The sequence below is a fragment of the Pseudochaenichthys georgianus genome, chromosome 11, assembly GCF_902827115.2.
Source record: "Pseudochaenichthys georgianus chromosome 11, fPseGeo1.2, whole genome shotgun sequence".
NCBI classification, from domain to species: Eukaryota; Metazoa; Chordata; class Actinopteri; order Perciformes; family Channichthyidae; genus Pseudochaenichthys; species Pseudochaenichthys georgianus.
This window is the reverse complement of record NC_047513.1, coordinates 16,976,849-16,996,102: the sequence shown is the minus strand read 5'-3', so window position 1 is coordinate 16,996,102 and position 19,254 is coordinate 16,976,849. Positions and strand designations below refer to the sequence as shown.

At 39.4% G+C, this 19,254-nt stretch overlaps 1 protein-coding gene across 15 annotated transcripts in view; it reads right to left on the bottom strand.

Moving 5' to 3' along the window:
- Positions 1–6,769: 6,769 nt before the first annotated feature.
- The window catches only part of ptk2aa (protein tyrosine kinase 2aa), a 64,818-nt gene continuing 52,333 nt past the window's right edge, over positions 6,770–19,254 (bottom strand). For 14 of the 15 annotated variants that reach the window (XM_071204823.1, XM_071204824.1, XM_071204822.1 and 11 more), the window contains 12 exons: positions 18,351–18,555; positions 17,738–17,849; positions 17,572–17,646; positions 15,872–15,970; positions 15,407–15,517; positions 12,822–12,884; positions 12,104–12,143; positions 11,430–11,533; positions 9,271–9,426; positions 8,994–9,074; positions 8,401–8,486; positions 6,770–8,311 (listed from right to left, as the gene is read on the bottom strand). In XM_071204823.1, coding sequence (XP_071060924.1) covers positions 8,194–8,311; positions 8,401–8,486; positions 8,994–9,074; positions 9,271–9,426; positions 11,430–11,533; positions 12,104–12,143; positions 12,822–12,884; positions 15,407–15,517; positions 15,872–15,970; positions 17,572–17,646; positions 17,738–17,849; positions 18,351–18,555 — 1,250 coding nt within the window. In that variant the 3' untranslated portion in view covers positions 6,770–8,193. The remainder of the gene's footprint in view (positions 8,312–8,400; positions 8,487–8,993; positions 9,075–9,270; positions 9,427–11,429; positions 11,534–12,103; positions 12,144–12,821; positions 12,885–15,406; positions 15,518–15,871; positions 15,971–17,571; positions 17,647–17,737; positions 17,850–18,350; positions 18,556–19,254) is intronic. The other variant, XM_071204818.1, reaches the window with a different exon arrangement.

The following is a 19,254-nucleotide window of genomic DNA, read 5'->3' as shown; positions in this document are numbered from 1 at the left end:
TATGCCTTATCTACAATGAACCATGCTCCATTGGTTTGATGTTATGTACTGTTTTGTTAGTTAGTTTATTAATTGAACTCAGTCCCATGTCCAGATGAACACATCTTTATTGATGTTCTCCAGAGTAACACATTACTTATGAGAGTTTGAATCTTAACATTGTTTTACTTAAAAGTATACACACGCATCTCTGTGACTTAATTTATGGCCTTTTGTAAAGTAAATACATTTTTAAACTGTTGACCTGCTAACCGACTAAGTGACAATTGAGTTTTTGGAAGATGTTTGAGAATTAAGGACAGTTCGACATCACGTTTCTTACGTTGATTTACGTCAATTTTTTTCAATTAGTGCGATTCCATAAATCGGAACCCAGAGCACCAGTTTCCGTACGGTAGTGGTTATTTTCACCGGGGACAGGTCCCCGGTTCGAAACCGGTTACTGATAAACACTAAATAAAACAAAGACAAGAAGCAAAAAGTGACCTAATATGACTAGGGAGTCCTTTCCACTTCCCTTTAACTCGCCTGTTAGCACGTGTATTAACGGCTAAGTGATGGGGCCAGGTGACAACATTTCGAATGTGAGACAGAACACTCAAAAATATTTCATGACAATAGCGAAGTCAAGTTAGGCCCAACGGTGTACATTTTAACAATTAACCTTATCACTTTAAATTGAAACGTGAATTGAGTTACCAGGATCCAGAGCAGCAGGTGGAACCTGTTGGGTGAACACCGTGCTCCCATGTCTTCTAATGAACACTCGTTCTGGATAAGCAAGCACTGTTTTCTTTATCTGTACCTAATGCAGTGGTTCCCAAAGTGACGAGAGACCAGGAGGAACAATGGTTATTAAAAAATAAATCATTTGAAAAATTATTGATTCGAAAATAATATGATACAGTACAGTTGGCCTACTATTACGTCTGGGGCTCTGTTTGTGAGGAACGAGCCATGTTGCGTGCGTGCGAGAGAGAGAGAGAGAGAGAGAGAGAGAGGCCGTTTCTCAATCTCGAGGATGCTGGCTTGGTAGTCGCGTACTACCAAGTCACTTCCTTCAGAAACGAAGCAAGTATGCTTCCAAGCTATGGCTTCGGAAAACGAAGTAGAATGGAACAGCCTAACAAGTGTGCCACTCTCTAACGGTTTCAACATAAACTGTACCGAAAATAAATACCTCACGATGTCTATCTAATTATGAACTTGCTTTACTTTCACGGAACATGTTGTTGGTGGTAACAAACAAATGTAACAAAGTAACATTTACCAACACATGTTCTAATCTACGCCACTACATACTTACATTCAGGGCCGGCCCTCGGCATAGGCAGTATAGGCGCATCAACCCATAGGGGGCGCCGAAAATTGAAAAATAAAAAAAATATATTTTTTTTTATTTCATAACAACACAATTTCCCGATTTTGGATCAACAAAGTACATCTTATAATCTTATACTAACAGAACTACGCCTATATTGCGTACAGCACCCATAAAAATAAAATAAATCAAACTCCCAAAAAACGTACACAGCTTCTGTGTGCTTTTATTAACATTGGAATTTACTGTGTAAGCGGCCGCGAGGGGGGGGGGGGAGAGCTCTCTCCTGAAAGACTGAGAGGCTCTGATAACCTCAGCTCAGTGAGGTAAAGGCACACCTTTATATGATCATTATAGTTATAAAAAAATAAGAGAACAGGTGAAAAACAGGTATAAAATACTGACAGTACAAAAAAGATGTTATTAATAAACAAGAATACAGTTTGAAAGGAGAGTGATTTGTAAAATATCCATAAAGAAAAAGAAAATCTGCTTACAGTTCTGTTTCATCTGGGTGTTGAGAGATGTATCCATAGATCTCCTAATGTTGCTCTCAAAGTGCACCAGATTGATGCTTTTAACTTCAATATAAAAAAAAAAGTCTTCCCGGGGTGCATGCCCCCCCCCCCCCCCCCACTTAAATCATGTTCAAATGGATAGGAAACTAAATACAGTTGCACACATCTTGTGTCAATATCTTTGTTTTTGTGGTCATGCCACAACCATGCACGTGCGAATCATAGTAAAAACTAAAACTGTATGTATGTTCTTCACCAAAACCAAGTCCTCCTGCGTTGAGCCAGATGTGTTTGTGTCCGGGGAGAGGCTACAGGTGGTCTCACACAGTGTTAATTTTGGCAGCTATTTTTGAGTTAGTCTTAGTCTTTAGACGAAAATGGTTATTAGTTTTAGTCACATTTTAGTCATTTCTATCCTTTATAGTTTTAGTCTAGTTTTAGTCGACGAAAACTCAAAACGTTTTAGTCTAGTTTTAGTCGACGAAAACTCAAAACGTTTTAGTCGATGAAAAATTACATTTTAGTTAACTTCAAGTCAAAATGTTTTCTCTCTTTAAACCAATTCAGTTAGGCAAATACAGGTATCTGAAATTGGAATCAAGGTGACCGTATCAAGTGTTGAAATTTGTAAAGCAACATTTCACTCTCTTAACCCTTTACTTAGTTAGTTTGATATCTCTAGCCTCTCACATTGGTGCAATACTGTTGTGTTGTCCTTGCTGATCCTCTAAGGTAAGGATAGTGCATACACATAGATACAAGTGGTACTGGTAACATAGTGGAATGTTCTTTACTCCAAGTCAAGAACCAAAACATTATTTTTTTTAGCCTTATATTTATTTTCCGAAACCTCCAATAAAAGTGAAGACACGTATGCCCAAAACAGAGCAATAAATGATGAACAATGACATGACACCTGAAGTTTTGGATCACGAAAATTACAGACTTGAGTTAGCTCAGTGACTCAAACTGTAGTCCATTGTAGACCCTCTACATTTATCAATGGTGTGTCAGTAACTTGTCAGAACAGAGGGTCATCCCTCACAAGATGCAGTGCAAAGCAGTAACTTGTATAAATTATAAAGTATAAATTGTTGTATAAAACTATCCCTCACCTTAACATTATACGTTTCTGTACCTACAAATAAAATAAAAATGTTGAAAGTGCATACAGTACATACCTATAGAATAAGATAAACCTTGAATAAACTTGGCCTTATAAACAATCAGAGGGAACCACCTCTGTAGTGCACTCTCATATAAAGTAACAGACAAAGTACAGACATCCGTAGTAGCATTAACAACTTTTTAGTTTATTCAGTTTGAGGAAAGCACTTCTCCTCTTATCGAAGGTCTCTATCATAAGGATGAAATCCTCATCCTCAACTGTACGGGCAGGTAGACCGGTCCAATCCACTGGGCAATGACCTTTTCTTTGGTGCCTTGTTCCAGCGAGTCTGCTTTATATTTTGGTCCTGAGGAAGAGAACGCTGCTGGGATAGTTGACTGTTTATTCTTTGCACCAGGTTGCTGTTTTGGAGTACTCGTCTCTGGGATCTAGGTGAGGAAAAATAAGATTGCATAATTACTCCCTATACAGAACTACAACGCCTACAGATGAATTCCAATTAATTAAATGTAGGCTAATCCCTTTAAAATATGCCTTTGGTAATAGTATCATCATTAAAATATAGTATATCAATAATATCAAGTTTAGATTTTGAAGATTCTAATTATGTGATAATACAATACAACTAGCCTATTATATATGCCTACCTGGCCTTAGAGATAAGAAAGTATTTTCCAAATAAATTGCCGTGTACTCTTAAAAAACACACAATAATTGCAGTGACTAGATAGTTATTGCAATGCAAGCCCAGCCAACATTAGCCTGGAACTTGCCAGAATCATTCATTTGCTACCGGAAACTGAAAACGTGTTTGCAAGAAAGGCTAAGCTAACATAGATAGTTAGTACATTTGCCTCTAGTAACTAGTGACTAGCTAGCAGTCTGCATTGGCAATGGCAACTTGCAAATGCAGACTGCCCAGTAACATAGACTTAACGTTAGCAAATGTATATGCTTAGTTAGCGTTACCACATACGAGTTAGTTACGACTTATCATGTAACGTTACAGTTAGCTAACTTACCGTGGCATAAATAGCAGGATGGTGCGCCTTCAAGTGCCTCTTCAGGTTAGTCGTATTCTTCCCAACTAATTTGAAGCCACATGGCGTCTCTCCTTCTCCCGCAGTTGCAATGCAGTGTGTTTTATTTTCTACCGAGTTATAAAGAAAGTTGGTCCATATATCTATTCTTTTTTTGCGACTAAAAGCGCTTTCGCTGAATCCGTCATCTTCACTGTTTGGATATCATCACCACCTGTGCTGCTGCAGTGAAGCTGGGGTGGGCGGGGGTGAGTGAGGTGTGCAAATTCCCAGAATCCCAAATAATTCAACCAATGACAGGGATGCATTTTGAAAGAGAAGACGGACAATTGGAGGAAAATAATATCCTGCATTTTTAATGTCCGATAGTCCACCCTTAACACCTTCGTCTCGTCTCGTCTCGTCAACGAAAACTACATTTACATTTCGTTATCAAGAATCTATTTTTAGCTCGTCATCGTCTCGTTTTAGTCATGTAAAAAAGGTCGTTGACGAACATTTTTCGTCATAGTTTTCGTTAACGAAATTAACACTGGTCTCACAGTACAAATACCTGGGGGTCTTAATTGATTCAAGACTCAATGTTAAGGCTCAGGTGAAAAAGGTTTGCAACAGGGTCAAATTCAGTCTGTTCAACTTGAGGTTTACCGGGAACTGCATGTCAACAGAGGCGGCTCTGATGTACATCCACTCTATGGTTCTATCTCATATCACATACTGCTTAACAACCTGGTCACATGCCGTACAACCACTCTTAAACCCCTGGAATCATTATACAAACAAACACTTAAAATAGTAGATAAGAAGTCAGTTTATTCTCGTCATTGCCCAATACTCACACAATATAACTTGTTGAGCTGGAACATGTAATGAGATATGCAAATGCTTGCCTCATGTACAAAATAATACACGGCCTTACCTCACCTCCGCTCAGACATTTTATCACCATACGCACACCTGCAGGTCAACAAGAGCTGCAACAAGAGGAGACTGCGTTGTTCAATTAAGGAAGAGTTCATTCAGCCAATCTTCTTTTTCTTTTAAAGCTGCAGTGGAACTCAATCCCAGTAAAGATTAGAGAACAAAACACCTGCAGTTTATTTAAATCTAATTTAAAAACATGGTTAGTGGAAAGTCAGCTCTGTCAACACTGACACAATCTGTACATGGCAACGCTCTGTTTATATGCCTTGACCTGTATCTGTCTGCTTTGTGAATTTGTATTTTAGTTTAGTTTTTATGTATATGCTTGTATTTTTGTTTAGTTTTTATGTTTTTATATATGCTTGTATTTTAGTTTAGTTTTTATGTTTTTATATATGCTTTTATCATAATATAAGTATCTCTGTTGAATGTTGTTTTACTAATAGTATTTACCTGTTATTTGAAGTGAAATTTTGTTTTTAGGATGACTTTTAACATCTGTCCAGGGACTACAGACGAAAAATAGCCTGTTGGCTAACTCTGGCGCAGTTACAGAAATGTCAATTAATGTGCACTGTCCCTGTCAAATAAATATAAAAAAAAAAAAATTTGGGGGGGGGGGGCGCCAGCTAAAATCTTGCCTAGGGCGGCAAATTGGTCAGGGCCGGCCCTGCTTACATTTAAATGTGTGCTGCGTCGGTTCCGCCATTCTCCGCAAGGGTTTTTGAAATTGGTCCGTGCGCAAAGCATTGTGGGGATTTTAAGGACGCGAAGTCTACCCATGTGCAGCCTCGAAATTTCCCTCAAACCAAGGACGCTGCCTCGGTGGAATTCCAAGTATGCTGGAGATTGGAACAGTCCAGCGCCATTATAGACTTCCATCTATATGGCGCTGGAACAGTCCTTCGGCGGCACTCGATGACGTAGCATGGAGTTTTTTCAACAACAAAGTGGAGGAGAGTCCTCTCCTGTCAGACTGAGAGACTCAGTGAGCTAAAGGACTCTCTCAGTGGGTCTCAAACGTTTTGGTCACCATTAATGTAAACAATTATTTCCGAGGCACACGTTTATATGATCATTATAGTTGTAAAAAAATAAGAGAATAAATGAAAAACAGGTATGAAATAATATATGACAGTAAAAAAGAATAAAGTTTAAAAGGATGATTTGTAAAATATCCATAAAGAAAAAGTAAATCTGTTTACAGTTCTGTTTCATATGGGTGTTGAGAGAGGTATCCATAGATCTCTTCATTTTGCTCTCAAAGTGCACCAGATTGATGCTTTTAACTTCAATATTTAAAAATAAATCTTCCAGGGGGAACTTGCTCCCGGACCCCCCTATGTTAGGTCCACACACCACCTATAAAACTAGCACTTTACCCCTGCTTACACCTATGCCGTGAGCTGATTATCGAGCCTTCATTGTAACAGATGCGGGTACGTTGTGTATATGCGCGTGGGGATTGTTGCAGTAGAACATTCCACTGTAGCGACCGATATATTAATGGGAAACCCTAAATGTTTGAGCACCCTCTATGAAACGTCAAGCTACCCCACAGCACCCCCAAAAGAAGACTATTTGTGTTGGGGGGCCCCGACTTTTTTTTTCCTCCAAAGGGGGGGCTTGACAGAAAAAGTTTGAGAACCACTGAGCTAATGTAACAATTGTTCAATCTGAATACACTTTTTCCTTTGAAATAGCAAAAAAGCCCCGTGTAAATCATAAACTCATGTCCACAGCTGCTAGCAATCAAGTAACCAACATACATGCATCGGTGTTGATTAGTGAAGTATAGGCAACACTACGCAGTTAAGAAACAGACAGCAGCCAGCAGTATTTCTTAAAGATAACAGTGTTTTTATTTGCTTGGTTTAGCAACTGTACATGTGACTCCTTCCTGAGAATGCTGCTCACCTCAGTCGAGAGGGAACAGTGGGATGGAGAGAGAATCAGAGAGGCCGGGGGGGATAGAAATGTGGGGGTGATAGAGCAGAAGAAGAAAGGGGATAAAAGGTATAAATAACTCCAGTGGATGGAGGTAGAAAGACAGGGAGGGAGGGATTATAAAAAGGACTGATTGAGAGGAGATGAAGAGCAAATGATTGTGGACATGAACCATTTAAAAGATGAACCTGACCACCAACCCATGCTGTAGTTTAAAAAACACAGTTTAAAAAGGTGTGTATCTGTCCGAGTACGATGAAGGGACCCGCAACATGCTTAATGCAACAAACCAATTTGGTTTCAATATACCAAAACATCAATAGAGAAATCATTCATTTACATTTTTGTAGAAACTTCTGTAAAAATAGGCGAGTTGCTCCAGAAAATGTTGAATTGTTGAGGAAACCAATATAGTTTGAGTGAAACGTTCCTTTTAAGTGCATTTGACACAGGGTGACCTACTGTACAGTACAATTAGAAACTCCAATGTAACTCACCATCCAGCCTCCCTCCTGCTCACCCCTCTGCCCCCCTTCACCCTTATTCACCAACAATTCATGCCTCAGAAGTGTTAAAAATATAGCTTTTTGTATATGTACTTAAAAAGTTGTCTGTGACATTTAGATTGTTCTTCTTTCATATTTCTGTGTTATGCCAACTCTTAATGCCTGAGATAAAGAGATCTAGATAAAAGAAGATTGAAGAAAAATATGAAATTATGATGTTTATGAGCAGCTGTAAATCAATTATTTTTGCCTATTGAATATTCAAGAAGAGGACTGAACATAGAGACATGCTGTAAAAGTCAAGGCTGAACATAGTAATAATTATAACTAATAATGATATTAAAGCATAAACATTATCATATCATCTTCATGATCCTCCTCATTCTGGTTCTTCAGTTCCAGTTGTTACATCCTGCACATGTGGAGAGTGTTAGTCGTGTCCTTCAAGCGAGCCTCGGAAATCTTCGTTTGATCGACTTTCTTCAAAGATTAAAAAGTAATGGATGATTTGAAAAACAAAAAACGTATCTCTGGCAATACGTGATGGGGGAGAGGAGCGTTTCGCTGAATACAAAAGCAAATAATGCAACAAAAAAGTACAAAAAAACAGAATATTGACCAAAACATGACCGTGGCCAGAGAGAAGAAAAGATTATAAATGTTTGGAGGAAGAGGAGAGCGAGCGGATTGTTTTAGTCATGTCTGCTTTCAGTTCATTTTTTCATCCGTCCATCAGTGATATCTATCTAGAAATGTCCTCTCTTTGTGATTGGCTGAGATCTATTACACTCTCCCTCTCCAACAGGAACTAGTGTGGGCGGATCATCTTGAGTCGCGATTGGTCGATGACGTCCAGCAGGTTCTTGGCGTCCACTGCGAGGGCGTGAGCTGCCATTAGCATCTGTTTCTTGTAGTCCTTTTGTAAACTGTACAGGAAACAGAAAACAATCTGTCACTATAGCTGTGAAATGATTAGTAAATCATTATCAGTAAAACATTTGATATCTGCACCCACCTTGTCATGACATACTGTTGGGCCAGTTTCATCTTCGCTATTAATTCGGCCAGATCTGAATTCAACAACTTCTGAGCCATCTCAATCTGTGATAACACAAACAAATGTTGATTTAAAACATATCAATGATCGTCAATAGTGTAATGCTCCCAATGACACTTAACCTGAGCAGAGGACTAATTAGCTACAAGCAGAAACACCTGTGTGGGCGTTTAGAGCCGTCAACATTACACATTCTTAAGTGAGGAGATTCACAGCAGGCACATTTATAAAAACCGTAAAACATTTCCTGATGTAGAGGATTTGATAAAGGTTATACAGAGTAGTTGTTTAAAATGTAATTCAAACTAATTATATAAATACTGAGCATACAAAAAAGATAGAGAGAAACTTATTAATCACTTCTGGTATTTAGTACAAGCATAAGGACAGAGAAATAACACTATTCTATATAATAATAATAATAATAATAATAATAATACATGTTATTTATATAGCGCTTTTCCTGGTGCTCAAAGCGCTTATATGTTTGCATGTACATACAAAATATAAATATACAGATATAAACTGTGTGTGTGTGTGTGTGTGTTTACCTCTCTGTGTGTGCTGGCTGGCAGCACAGGAAGCGTCTCGTCCACTGTTGCTAGCAGAGTCCTGAGGGCCAGACCCACCTCCTACACAGAGACATATTTTCTCATCAGTCTTCAGTTAATGTTAATCTGTTGATTATGGACCTTTAACGTTTGTCTAAAATGAGGAGGTGGGATAATTGGTATCTTTGACACATGTCTTCTAAGTTAATAGAGTTCAGATGCCAGTGTTTCACAGATTGTTGCACACTGTCAAAGTGGACAGTTGTATTGATCCTACCTTGACCATTGGGACGTACTCCTCGGGGGCGGCAGGCTGGATCCTGTTGGACATCTCAATCACAGCTTTAACCAACCCCGTCACGTTCTCATACACTTTGTCGTTAGAACGGTCCAAGTTGGCGGTGGGGGGCGGGCTGATCTCCTGAGGCTGCAACTGGAGCCATGGGAAGACATGACAATGAGCAACGAAAAATGGAAATGTGACACCTTTGAAAATGTTATTAAAGTTAAAGAAAAATGTTCAAAAGGTCTAATTCTGCCCCTTTTTTGTGGTTGTCCTATCAGTGTTGATGTTCATTTGAAGACATAGATCCATCAGAGTGCTATGTTGAGCAGGAAAGCTGATTTCAAGATGAAAACGAACATCCTTTTCATCTCTGCATGAATGCCAAACTACGACAGGACACTTTGGCCTTCTCTGTCATTAAAGCATACGCTGAGAAATGTACTGCTTTACTTGACTACATTTATCATCGACACTGATTGGAAATCCACACAAAATTAGCAGTTTTCCTTCTTTTATTTCTACCAGGTTTAACATAGGTGACTGTAGTTATACAGACACAACACTAGGGGGCAGTGTGTGACTAGATTTGATCACACAAATAATACCAAGTTTGTGTGTCTGTTATTTCGAAATTCTTACTACATGCGTTTCTACATTACTAAACACTTTCTACTACTATGTTAGAGAACATGTTAGCACAGTGGGATGGCAGGACAGACAGTTTTCTAGTGACTCAATGTTCAACCTGCATTAAGTGATATTTAAATCAAATTATCTAGTGTAATGTGATGTTCTGTATATGTGCTGAATCTGTAACGATTTGATATGGTTGACACAAATCAAAGTGTGTCTCTTTTTGTCGTTCGGTCCCCTGGTCGTACAAATCCCTTAATGCAGGTTTATTTAATGTTCACAAAACTACTCAGTTGATTTGATTTAGTTTAAGCTGAGGCCATTAGAGAGGGGACGTAATTAAAGCAAGGCTAAAGTGATTTGTAGGCCACCACATTAATGAGGAAAGCTCAGAGGAAATGAATCTCAAGAGAGCTTTATTTTAATAAGAATCGCCTTAAGCTACAATTTAGTTTTTGTGCATTTAATGTTGGCTTCTGTAATGGAAAAATGTAGTATATAAGGAAAAAGACAAATTAATCCCTCAGCTTCTCCTGACAAATCACAGGGACAAACAAATAATAATGCAGAACTATATAACAAGTTAATTCAACTTTATTTAACTATACTATCTAAAGACTATGTTAAGATGCAATGGGAGACACGGCCATCAGTTTACAATGCTTCTATCGATCACTACGAGGACTCATTTGTTTCATTTGTCTTTACCAGGGCTTGTTTTCATAAAACATTAGCTATGGCCACAACGAGCCTAAAACCAGCTGTTTAAGTATGGAATAATATGGATCAGAGTAAAGCTGGAAATATCCACGTTTTAGAGCCTAAAAACTGGATTTCTGCATGAAATATTGCTGAAGGAGATTCACAATGTATACTTTGTTTAACATGTACGAAGTGTAATTTGTTGTGCCTCTGGTAAAGAAAAAATAAATCAGAAAGCTTAATAAAGCTTCTCCACACATGATACTAATGGTAACTAATAGCTAACTACTTCGATGACAGACAAACACAAAGATCAGCTTACCCTCCACGGCTAGGGGGAGGAGATAAGAGGAGGTGAGGGTGGGGGGTGACAGGGAGGAGATTGGAGCAGGTTGTGATAGGAGGGGGAAGAGGTGATGGATGATTGATGGATGCAGAGTAACAGGTCAGAAATGCAGGATGAAGAACAGGAAGAAGGCAGGGCGTTAACGGGAAACAAACAGAAGGAAGGCATGGATGTTAATGAGAGAAAGGGGGGAGAAAAAAATAAAGGGGGGGAAAAGAGGGACAGCATATTAGGCCAAAGCAAACCACAGGCAAGGCGTAGCATGGCACCACATGCAGCCCATCAGCAAAATGACACATTGTGATGAAGTCAACTCAAAACCAATATGCTGGAATGGGAAATAAGAGCAAAGTGAAGGAATTGTGTTCTTATAAATGATCTTAATCAGCCTCATCTTATCGTCTTCAATGGGGAATACATTTTCTCTTTGTCCATAGCTGACGTGTAGCTGTGTTTTATATATCCATACCTTGACCCCCTCATTGTAGCTGTCCACGGGGCACAGACTGGACAGGTTGGTCAGGTGAGCAGGAGCTCCAGGGCGGGGGGGCTTCTTAGGAGGAGCCACATGTTCTGAAACAGAGATGTGTGTTAGTGTTACACACATGTAGGATGAATGATGCATGTAAACAAGTACTCTCTGCTGGTGTGAGTAGTGGAAATGATGTCATATAAATGAACAGTTTTGAGCATGGATAATTAGAAAGTTAAATGTGGGTCTATTTGTAATGTGTTTTGTAACAAATAAATAATGATGTTTTTAAAATGACAATGAAGAAGCTTTCATAATGCTGACAGGTAAAACAAAAACTACAATTTAATTTAAAAACACTTGTGTTGTCCATTCAATGCTACATTAAACTTTGAATATTAAACATAAATAAAGTGATCTGTTTTTGAAATACGAGATAAATGAAGGTTGAGCTAATTTCATAAATCACTTAAATACAGTATAGTATATTAGACGCAGTAAATTATAACTCTAAAAAACGCACTTCAGTTCCATATCTGGTTTTACTGTTGATACTGCAAGTATTTTTACATTTCTGAACCATTACTTGATTGATGGCATTTAGTTTTGAATTGACTACAGAGTGTTATCACTTCTTTTAAATCAGCATGTCAGCATGCTCATCCTCTCACCTGGTTTCCCTATAGGCTGGTAGATATGTTGGCTTCCACCCTGTGCAGAGACAAAAACACAGGTAAGCTTCACATTGTCTTTAATCATTCAAAGAGAGACCGGTCTTTTGATAAGAGAATTAACCTGCAGAAAAAGTTAATATTTTATGATTTCACAAGTTATGGCATATTAACACTGATGATAAGGTCAATGCCTTTAAGAAAGTATATTCCCAATTTACAGTGAAATGCGACTGAGCAGTGTCTCAGGCTTCAAAGTTCCCATGAGTCCTCTGCGGTCATGTGGTTGGGGTGTAGGCAGTACCCTCTGTGGCAGAAATACTTTCTGTCCCGGCCTCTGTTCCCTCTGTCTGTCTGTCTGTCTGTCTGTCTGTCTGAATGAATACATTCCCTCTGCCTCCCTCTTACACAATTACATTCTTTAACTTTCACAACTTCCATACATTACATTACATGTTAGTTACTTAATAATACTGTGGGCAATCCACACAGGAGCAATTTGGGGTGAAGTGTCTTGCCCAGGGACACAACGACATGCTGACTGCAGTGGGGTTTGAACCCATCACCAACGCACAACCCACTGCGCCACACGCCTCCCACGCCATACAAACTGACACTCTTTTCCTCCTCCCACTCTATGCTCCTTTCCCATTTTGGTTCCCTTATTTTAAAGTAGTGAGCCACCGATTCCCAATGTATAAATAAAACAGAGACTGACCGGTGCTTGCAGAATGCCGTCCTCTCTTTCGATGCTTCCTCTGCTGTTTCTGGATTCTGCCTTCTGGAAGGAAGTCACAAAAATACAAAAACCCATAACTAAGCATGTGTTTTGGAGCAAATTATCATTACTTTGAAAGTTGATCCCGGAGAGAAAATTAAGCAAAAATAAATGAATTAACATATTTCAAATTGTACTCCTGTCTATAGGCAAGGCACGTGTATTTGTATAGCACCTTTCAACACAAGGCAATTCAAAGTGCTTTACAAAAATGAAAGACATTAAGAAACATATTATAAAATAATCACTGTAACCAAAAGCATGGAGCAATTACTAACACTATCCGTAAACAATGCGACAGCCACCTGCAGAAAACAGAAATATAAAGTCCATGCAAAGCAGCCATTTTCATCCTTTCCTAAACAAATACCACTTTTCAAAAGAAAATACATTAATAATAAACCACGAAAATGATTTTGACGATTTTAAATGTGCGCAATGACTAAGTTACAGACACATAACTAGTTTGTTTTCCATCTATACATCATCATCATCATCATCATCCTCATCATCAGCAGCAGCAGCAGCAGCAGCAGCAGCAGCAGCAGCAGCAGCAGCAGCAGACCCTGACAACCTATACAAAAAGTTACATTTGCACCACTAAAACTCCAGCATGACTCCAACTCTCTTTCTGTTTCAGTACCGTTTTGGTGAAGCACGCGTTGAAGAGATGCATCCTGGGAGAATAGAGGCTGAAGTAGACAGAAAGAGGAGAGCAGAGAGTGGAGGCCATTGAAAGAATGGCAGAGATAGGGGTAGAAAGTATGAGAGAGAGATAGATGCAAGTTAAGAGAAACTTAAGAGGTGCAAAGAGAAAGACGCAGGAGAGGAGTCATGAAGGGAAAGGCAGAGACACGGAGAGAGAGAGAGAGGAAAGTAAGGACGTGGAAGATGAGACTGAGACAAACATTTAGTCAGAGGAGAATGGAGGGAGAGGGAAAGACAGAGAAGACGTTTTTCCAGAGGAGGAAAAGCTCCACTGAGCCACAGAGAAAAGATTCACCCTCTCCTCTTCGTTTCTCTCCCTCCTCAGTCGGTTTCTCCCTCCCACTTTTTCCATCTCTCTCTGTTTCTCTCCCTCTCTCTCTCTCTCCGATGGGCTCCTTGTTCGATCCACCCTCTCCACGGCTCTTGCCAATCCCACTTCCTTTCTCCCTCCTCCTGTCCTACACTTCTTCCTCCTCACAAACTTCCATCCCTTTCTTTTCAGGCTTTACTTTGCTTCTCTCTTAGTCCTTTCTGTTTTCAATCTCTTTTATTCTCCTGTTGATCCACTCTTAAGTTTAGCACAAAGCAAGCGAGCATATTTGACCAAAAACTTCGGAACTTCAGACAGTAGTGGTGGAAGAACTTGGTTGTTACTTGATAAATACACAACTAACAGTTTATTTTATGTTATATTAAAAGTGAAGAAACTAGCTTCTATGCCATTATACCAGTTTTACAGATGCCTTATACAGGTATTTACATTTCTCTTTTTGTCTGTAAACTCTTCCTAGTGTTTTCAGTTGACAATGATTCCTACAAATACAATCAGAGATTTCCATTCTGAGAGTTCATTAACCACTCTGCCTTTAATAAATAATATTAAACGTTAAAAAGTCGGATTACATTTAAGCAGACTTTCACCACACTCACTTTGTTGTTTTTGTGAATTGACCTTACAACGGCCTTACATTGGTGCTGCATCAGGGAGAGTGGAATTATTTCCAGGCCGCGGTTGCACCTTAGTCCCTCTGCCATGCATCAAGTGACAGGAGAGTGTTTGAAACCTTGTCCTTCTCCTGATGATTGATACTTTATTCATCCCTATAAAGGAAGCTTGCTCTCACTTGTTCATTTCCAGGAGGGTGCAAGGTCAGAGCAGTAAAACTGTGTGGGATGTGGGGAGCATTGAGGTCTGCTTTGTGTCTCCCTGCATTAAATCAGTCTTACCAAAAGTTGTAAAGGTGGGTGCAAAGAAGAACTGGTGCATTTATGGAATATAAAAAAAGAAATGACATCCAGAGATTTCCAAATAAAAAACAAGATGTCAGTAATTCAGCGTGCCAGGTCTGTAAAGAGGAGACATCTCTCTCCATCCGTCATCTCTGATTTTCTCTCTTTCATCTCTCCTACACCTGGCTCAAAAATGAAAACTGCAATTCAAGGCAAGAGTAACATCTGACCTGACTTAAGGGGAAACATATTTGTTTTGCAAAAGTAATGATTTGGCTCTTTTTGGGGATGCTTCAGTGTCTGGTGAGATAACTCAAGCACAGCAGCCAGCTTACACATCTGTAAAGGACATTCTGGAGCTCATCTGGCAAAACAAAACATAAATGAGTTTACTAAAGTGGAAAAAGCCTCCCAAATATTTATTTATGTAAAACTGATTACTTGGTGAGAGCAAAATATTATGACAACCCTGAAAGAGAACGACCTGGTTGAGAAGAAATTGGAACTTTCCTTTAAGAGCCCATCTGTTTCTCAGGAATATACCAAAGGGAAAAACTGAAAACTGTGACTTGTATAAATACAATTACCATAACCATGAAGCTCTCCTCCTGCTCCAGCCACCGCTGGTCGTCCTCCATCTGCTGCTGCTGCATCATCAGCCTCTCTTCCATCATAGCATGGCCCACACATCCACCCTCCTGCAGGAAACATGGGTTCTTAAATGTTAACAGTTCCATTTTTTGGAATAATTTATTGAAATATTTATAGGAAAATTCAAGACAAAAACTAGGATATACTACTGCTACATTTCATCAAAAGAAAATAACATGCATTCAATGAAAGTTGAGAATGAGGTTGTTTAGGTTTATTTATTTAATCAATTAAGTTCTTTAATGTGTTTTCTAACAAAGCTACATGCAGCTGGCAATAATGTGCTTAACAGACAGCACTTTCAGTGACTGATATGTGACAGGTAATACAATTGAATCAAAATCTGATCTCACCACTCAATGGTCAAATGTAATATACTGTATGTGACTGAGGGGGCATACCTCCATGTTGGGGCTCCACAGGGCAGTGTGCTCAGGTCTGTGTTGACTCCAGGAGTCAGAGGGAGGGTAGCTGCCTCCGACACCCCCATGGGCGGATGGCTGCAGAGGAACAGAAAGAGTTTAAAACATGGTTAATAATGGTGGGAAGAATCTGCAGAGGGGAGAAAAAAACAAGCAAAAACTCTTTTTACATATTTGATGACATAGGACCAGATTCTGAACAATTCTTAGTTTGAGTTCATCATAATATCTCGAAAAATGGCAGTTCTGTTTTGTTAATGTTCAAATGTAAGACTAATGACATCCAGCAGATTTGAGGGAGAACCCACATTTCCAAAAAACAAGAATACTAATCCCAATAGCATTGTTAATTAAAACCAGCCATGAGTTGGTAGAATGTTTAAAGAATCATAGGAGATCTACAGCATGTTCAGGTGCTCTCAGTCTGGTGTTTAACACATGCTCCCAAAATGTACAGATGTTAGACGTGTGATATGATGAAGTCTGACATGCAGTTAAAATTATACACCCCTTATATGGACGACAGAGAGAGGGGGAGAGAGAGAGAGAGAGAGAGAGAGAGAGAGAGGGAGCTGCTTATTGCTCTAAGAGTGGCTTAGATTTTGTGTGTGTGTGTGTGTGTGTGTGTGTGTGTGTGTGTGTGTGTGTGTGTGTGTGTGTGTGTGTGTGTGTGTGTGTGTGTGTGTGTGTGTGTGTGTGTGTGTGTGTGTGTGTGTGTGTGTGTGTGTGTGTGTGTGTGTGTGTGTGTGTGTGTGTGCCTTGTAGCACAGGAAATGCCTGCTGTCTGCTCGGTTTATGAGGAGAGGAATAACTGCACTAAAGTCTCACATTTCTCTTTCTGACTTTGACACATGCAGCTGGCTTTCCAACACAGTCTGTCCTCTGAGTTAACTTGGACTAAATACTGCGTTGGCCTTCATTGTGAGGATATTGCTCAACCAAAACATTGCCTAAGCCCAAATAAAAAGTTGATTTATAGAACCTGTTGAAAGATGTTCCAATGTTTAGTGTGCAAATGCGTGGTATGTTTTGAAGATGTGTGACTGAGGCAAACAACATTCCTACAGAGTCTATCAGTGACATTTGAATGGTCTGAACACAAGACAAAGGAATACAATATTCAACAACAATCAGGAGGAATTGACAGTATATAATGAATGTTTGGAGTTCTCTTGCAACAGAATTACAACTGGGAAAATATGTACAGTTTAACTAAATTCAAATAGTTTTGATTCTACACACATTCTACTACAAAATATAAGAAAGTCTAAAATCAAAGTTGAGGCCCATTATACTCTCAGAAAAAACCAACACAAATATTTAAGGATCTTAAGTTAATGCTGATAGGATCAGCACGTTTCACTTGGATAATATATTTGTATGGGCTGAGTTTGCAGTCACTACTACTAACATGTCCCGAACAAATATTTTGTTATCTATTCCTGCTACTGTATATCTTTCTTAAATGTCAATCTTTTTCTGAATGGTATATAGTTTGTTTGTTCTTATATCTTCCCGTAAGCCTGAATTCTTCCTCTCTGCAGCCCTCCTGCCACCTAAAACCTCCACAAATGTGAGAGGAAAACACCGCTGCGGCCACAGCGGGTTAGAGGGAACAGAAGAGCAGTTTTCCCTCTACAGGAACTGTGTTTTTGTGCGTGTGTGTTTGTATTCTGTACCGAGAAGTGGTTAAGTTGGGGGCCGGAGAAGAAACCCTCACTGGAGCGAGGACTGGGGTATCCAGGTCTGCTGGGCTGCAGACAGAGAGATAACAGTTTGTGTTCATCAGACAAACCAAACACATCTACAACCAGAGAGAAACAGAAAGAGATCATTCAGCCTTACCTTAGGCGGTGCTTCATCCGACCCGCCAGAGTCCCAGGACACGGTGATCTGTCTCCTCATCTCCATCCGAAGTCTCTCCTCTTGCTGCATCTTCTCCTCCTCCAGTATGGTGCTATAAAACAACACTTATCTTATTAAGTGGTCTACTTCTTTATATAAATAGGCAACACAGGCATTAGAAAATCTCTCACTACATGAAATCAATTCTTCAGGTTTTGGGGAAAATCATAAACCCTTTAAATTATTCTCTTCAACATCACAAAACGATAGAGGCTAATGTGATTTTTTTTTAATGGTAAATAGCCAAAGTATCACAATTGTTTCTTTATGAACACAAATTACTGTAAAATGTTTTCATCAAACAAACAAAACTGTGGTTCTATCTGTAAATATAATACAATAACATTTTGGGATGCTGAAATGTACTGCCTATTTCTGATGGATTTGAATACAAAAATAATACTTGGGAGAATTTAAAAGACAAAAACAGGCTATGTATGCTGGACCATGCAGGTGGCTTACAGACTAATATATTAATGGCCTTTCAAGCATTTTACACAAATGATAACATACAAACACTCTAAAGCACACACTGACGAAGACGTCTAATTACTTGAGTTGTGTTTTGAGTTCGGTGAATCGCGGTCGCTTGCTGGGGTCATACGACCAACATTTGGTCATCAAACTGTAGAAGGTGGGCGGGCACTGAGGAGGCATGGCCAACCGCTCGCCATTCTCTATCCTGCCAATCACGTCATTGTTCTTCACGCCCTGGAAAGGCTTGATGCCGTACATCAAAATTTCCCACATACACACACCTACAGAGAGACAGAGAAACAAACATTACAAACTCACATATGCTGTACTGTTACTTTACTGTTAAGTAACAGTAACTCACAAAATACACACAAATGATCCAGGGTTTCCGCTAGGATTTTTCCTCGCCGGTCAAATGTCCGGGCAGAATTTATTTTACCGGACTAATTTGAAACTTACCGGTCATATTTCAATAATAATAAGAGTTGTGTAGCAGAGTTTCCGTTAGCAGGTAATTACCGGACTATGAGCAGATATGCTTCAGTTTAAAACTCAGTTCACGGGGCTCATTTTTATATTGCTTCAGTTTATAATCGTAACAGATCGAAAAATTCAGATTCATTTTTCAATAAATTATTCCACAAACAACAAACAACATAATTATTACATTCAAACAAACTACTTGTAGTAGATAACGTACATTATTCAAAAGTTTACATTACATTTGAATAATAACACGGGAGAAACGGATCCTCTCTTTTCCCCTCTCCCTCCCTCTCTCTCCTGACAGCACGTCAGTTCCTCAAGCAGCTCCTGCAGCTCGCTAAACAGAGGGCGGGGCTTCAGGTGATTATGCAGAGCTGCGTGTCTCGGTCAGACTCAGCAGCTGATCTGATCTCTCTCTCGCTCCGGTTACACTTCACTCGCGTTTATGTCCATATCGATCAGATCCAGCTCTCCTGATCGGCCTTTATAGAGAG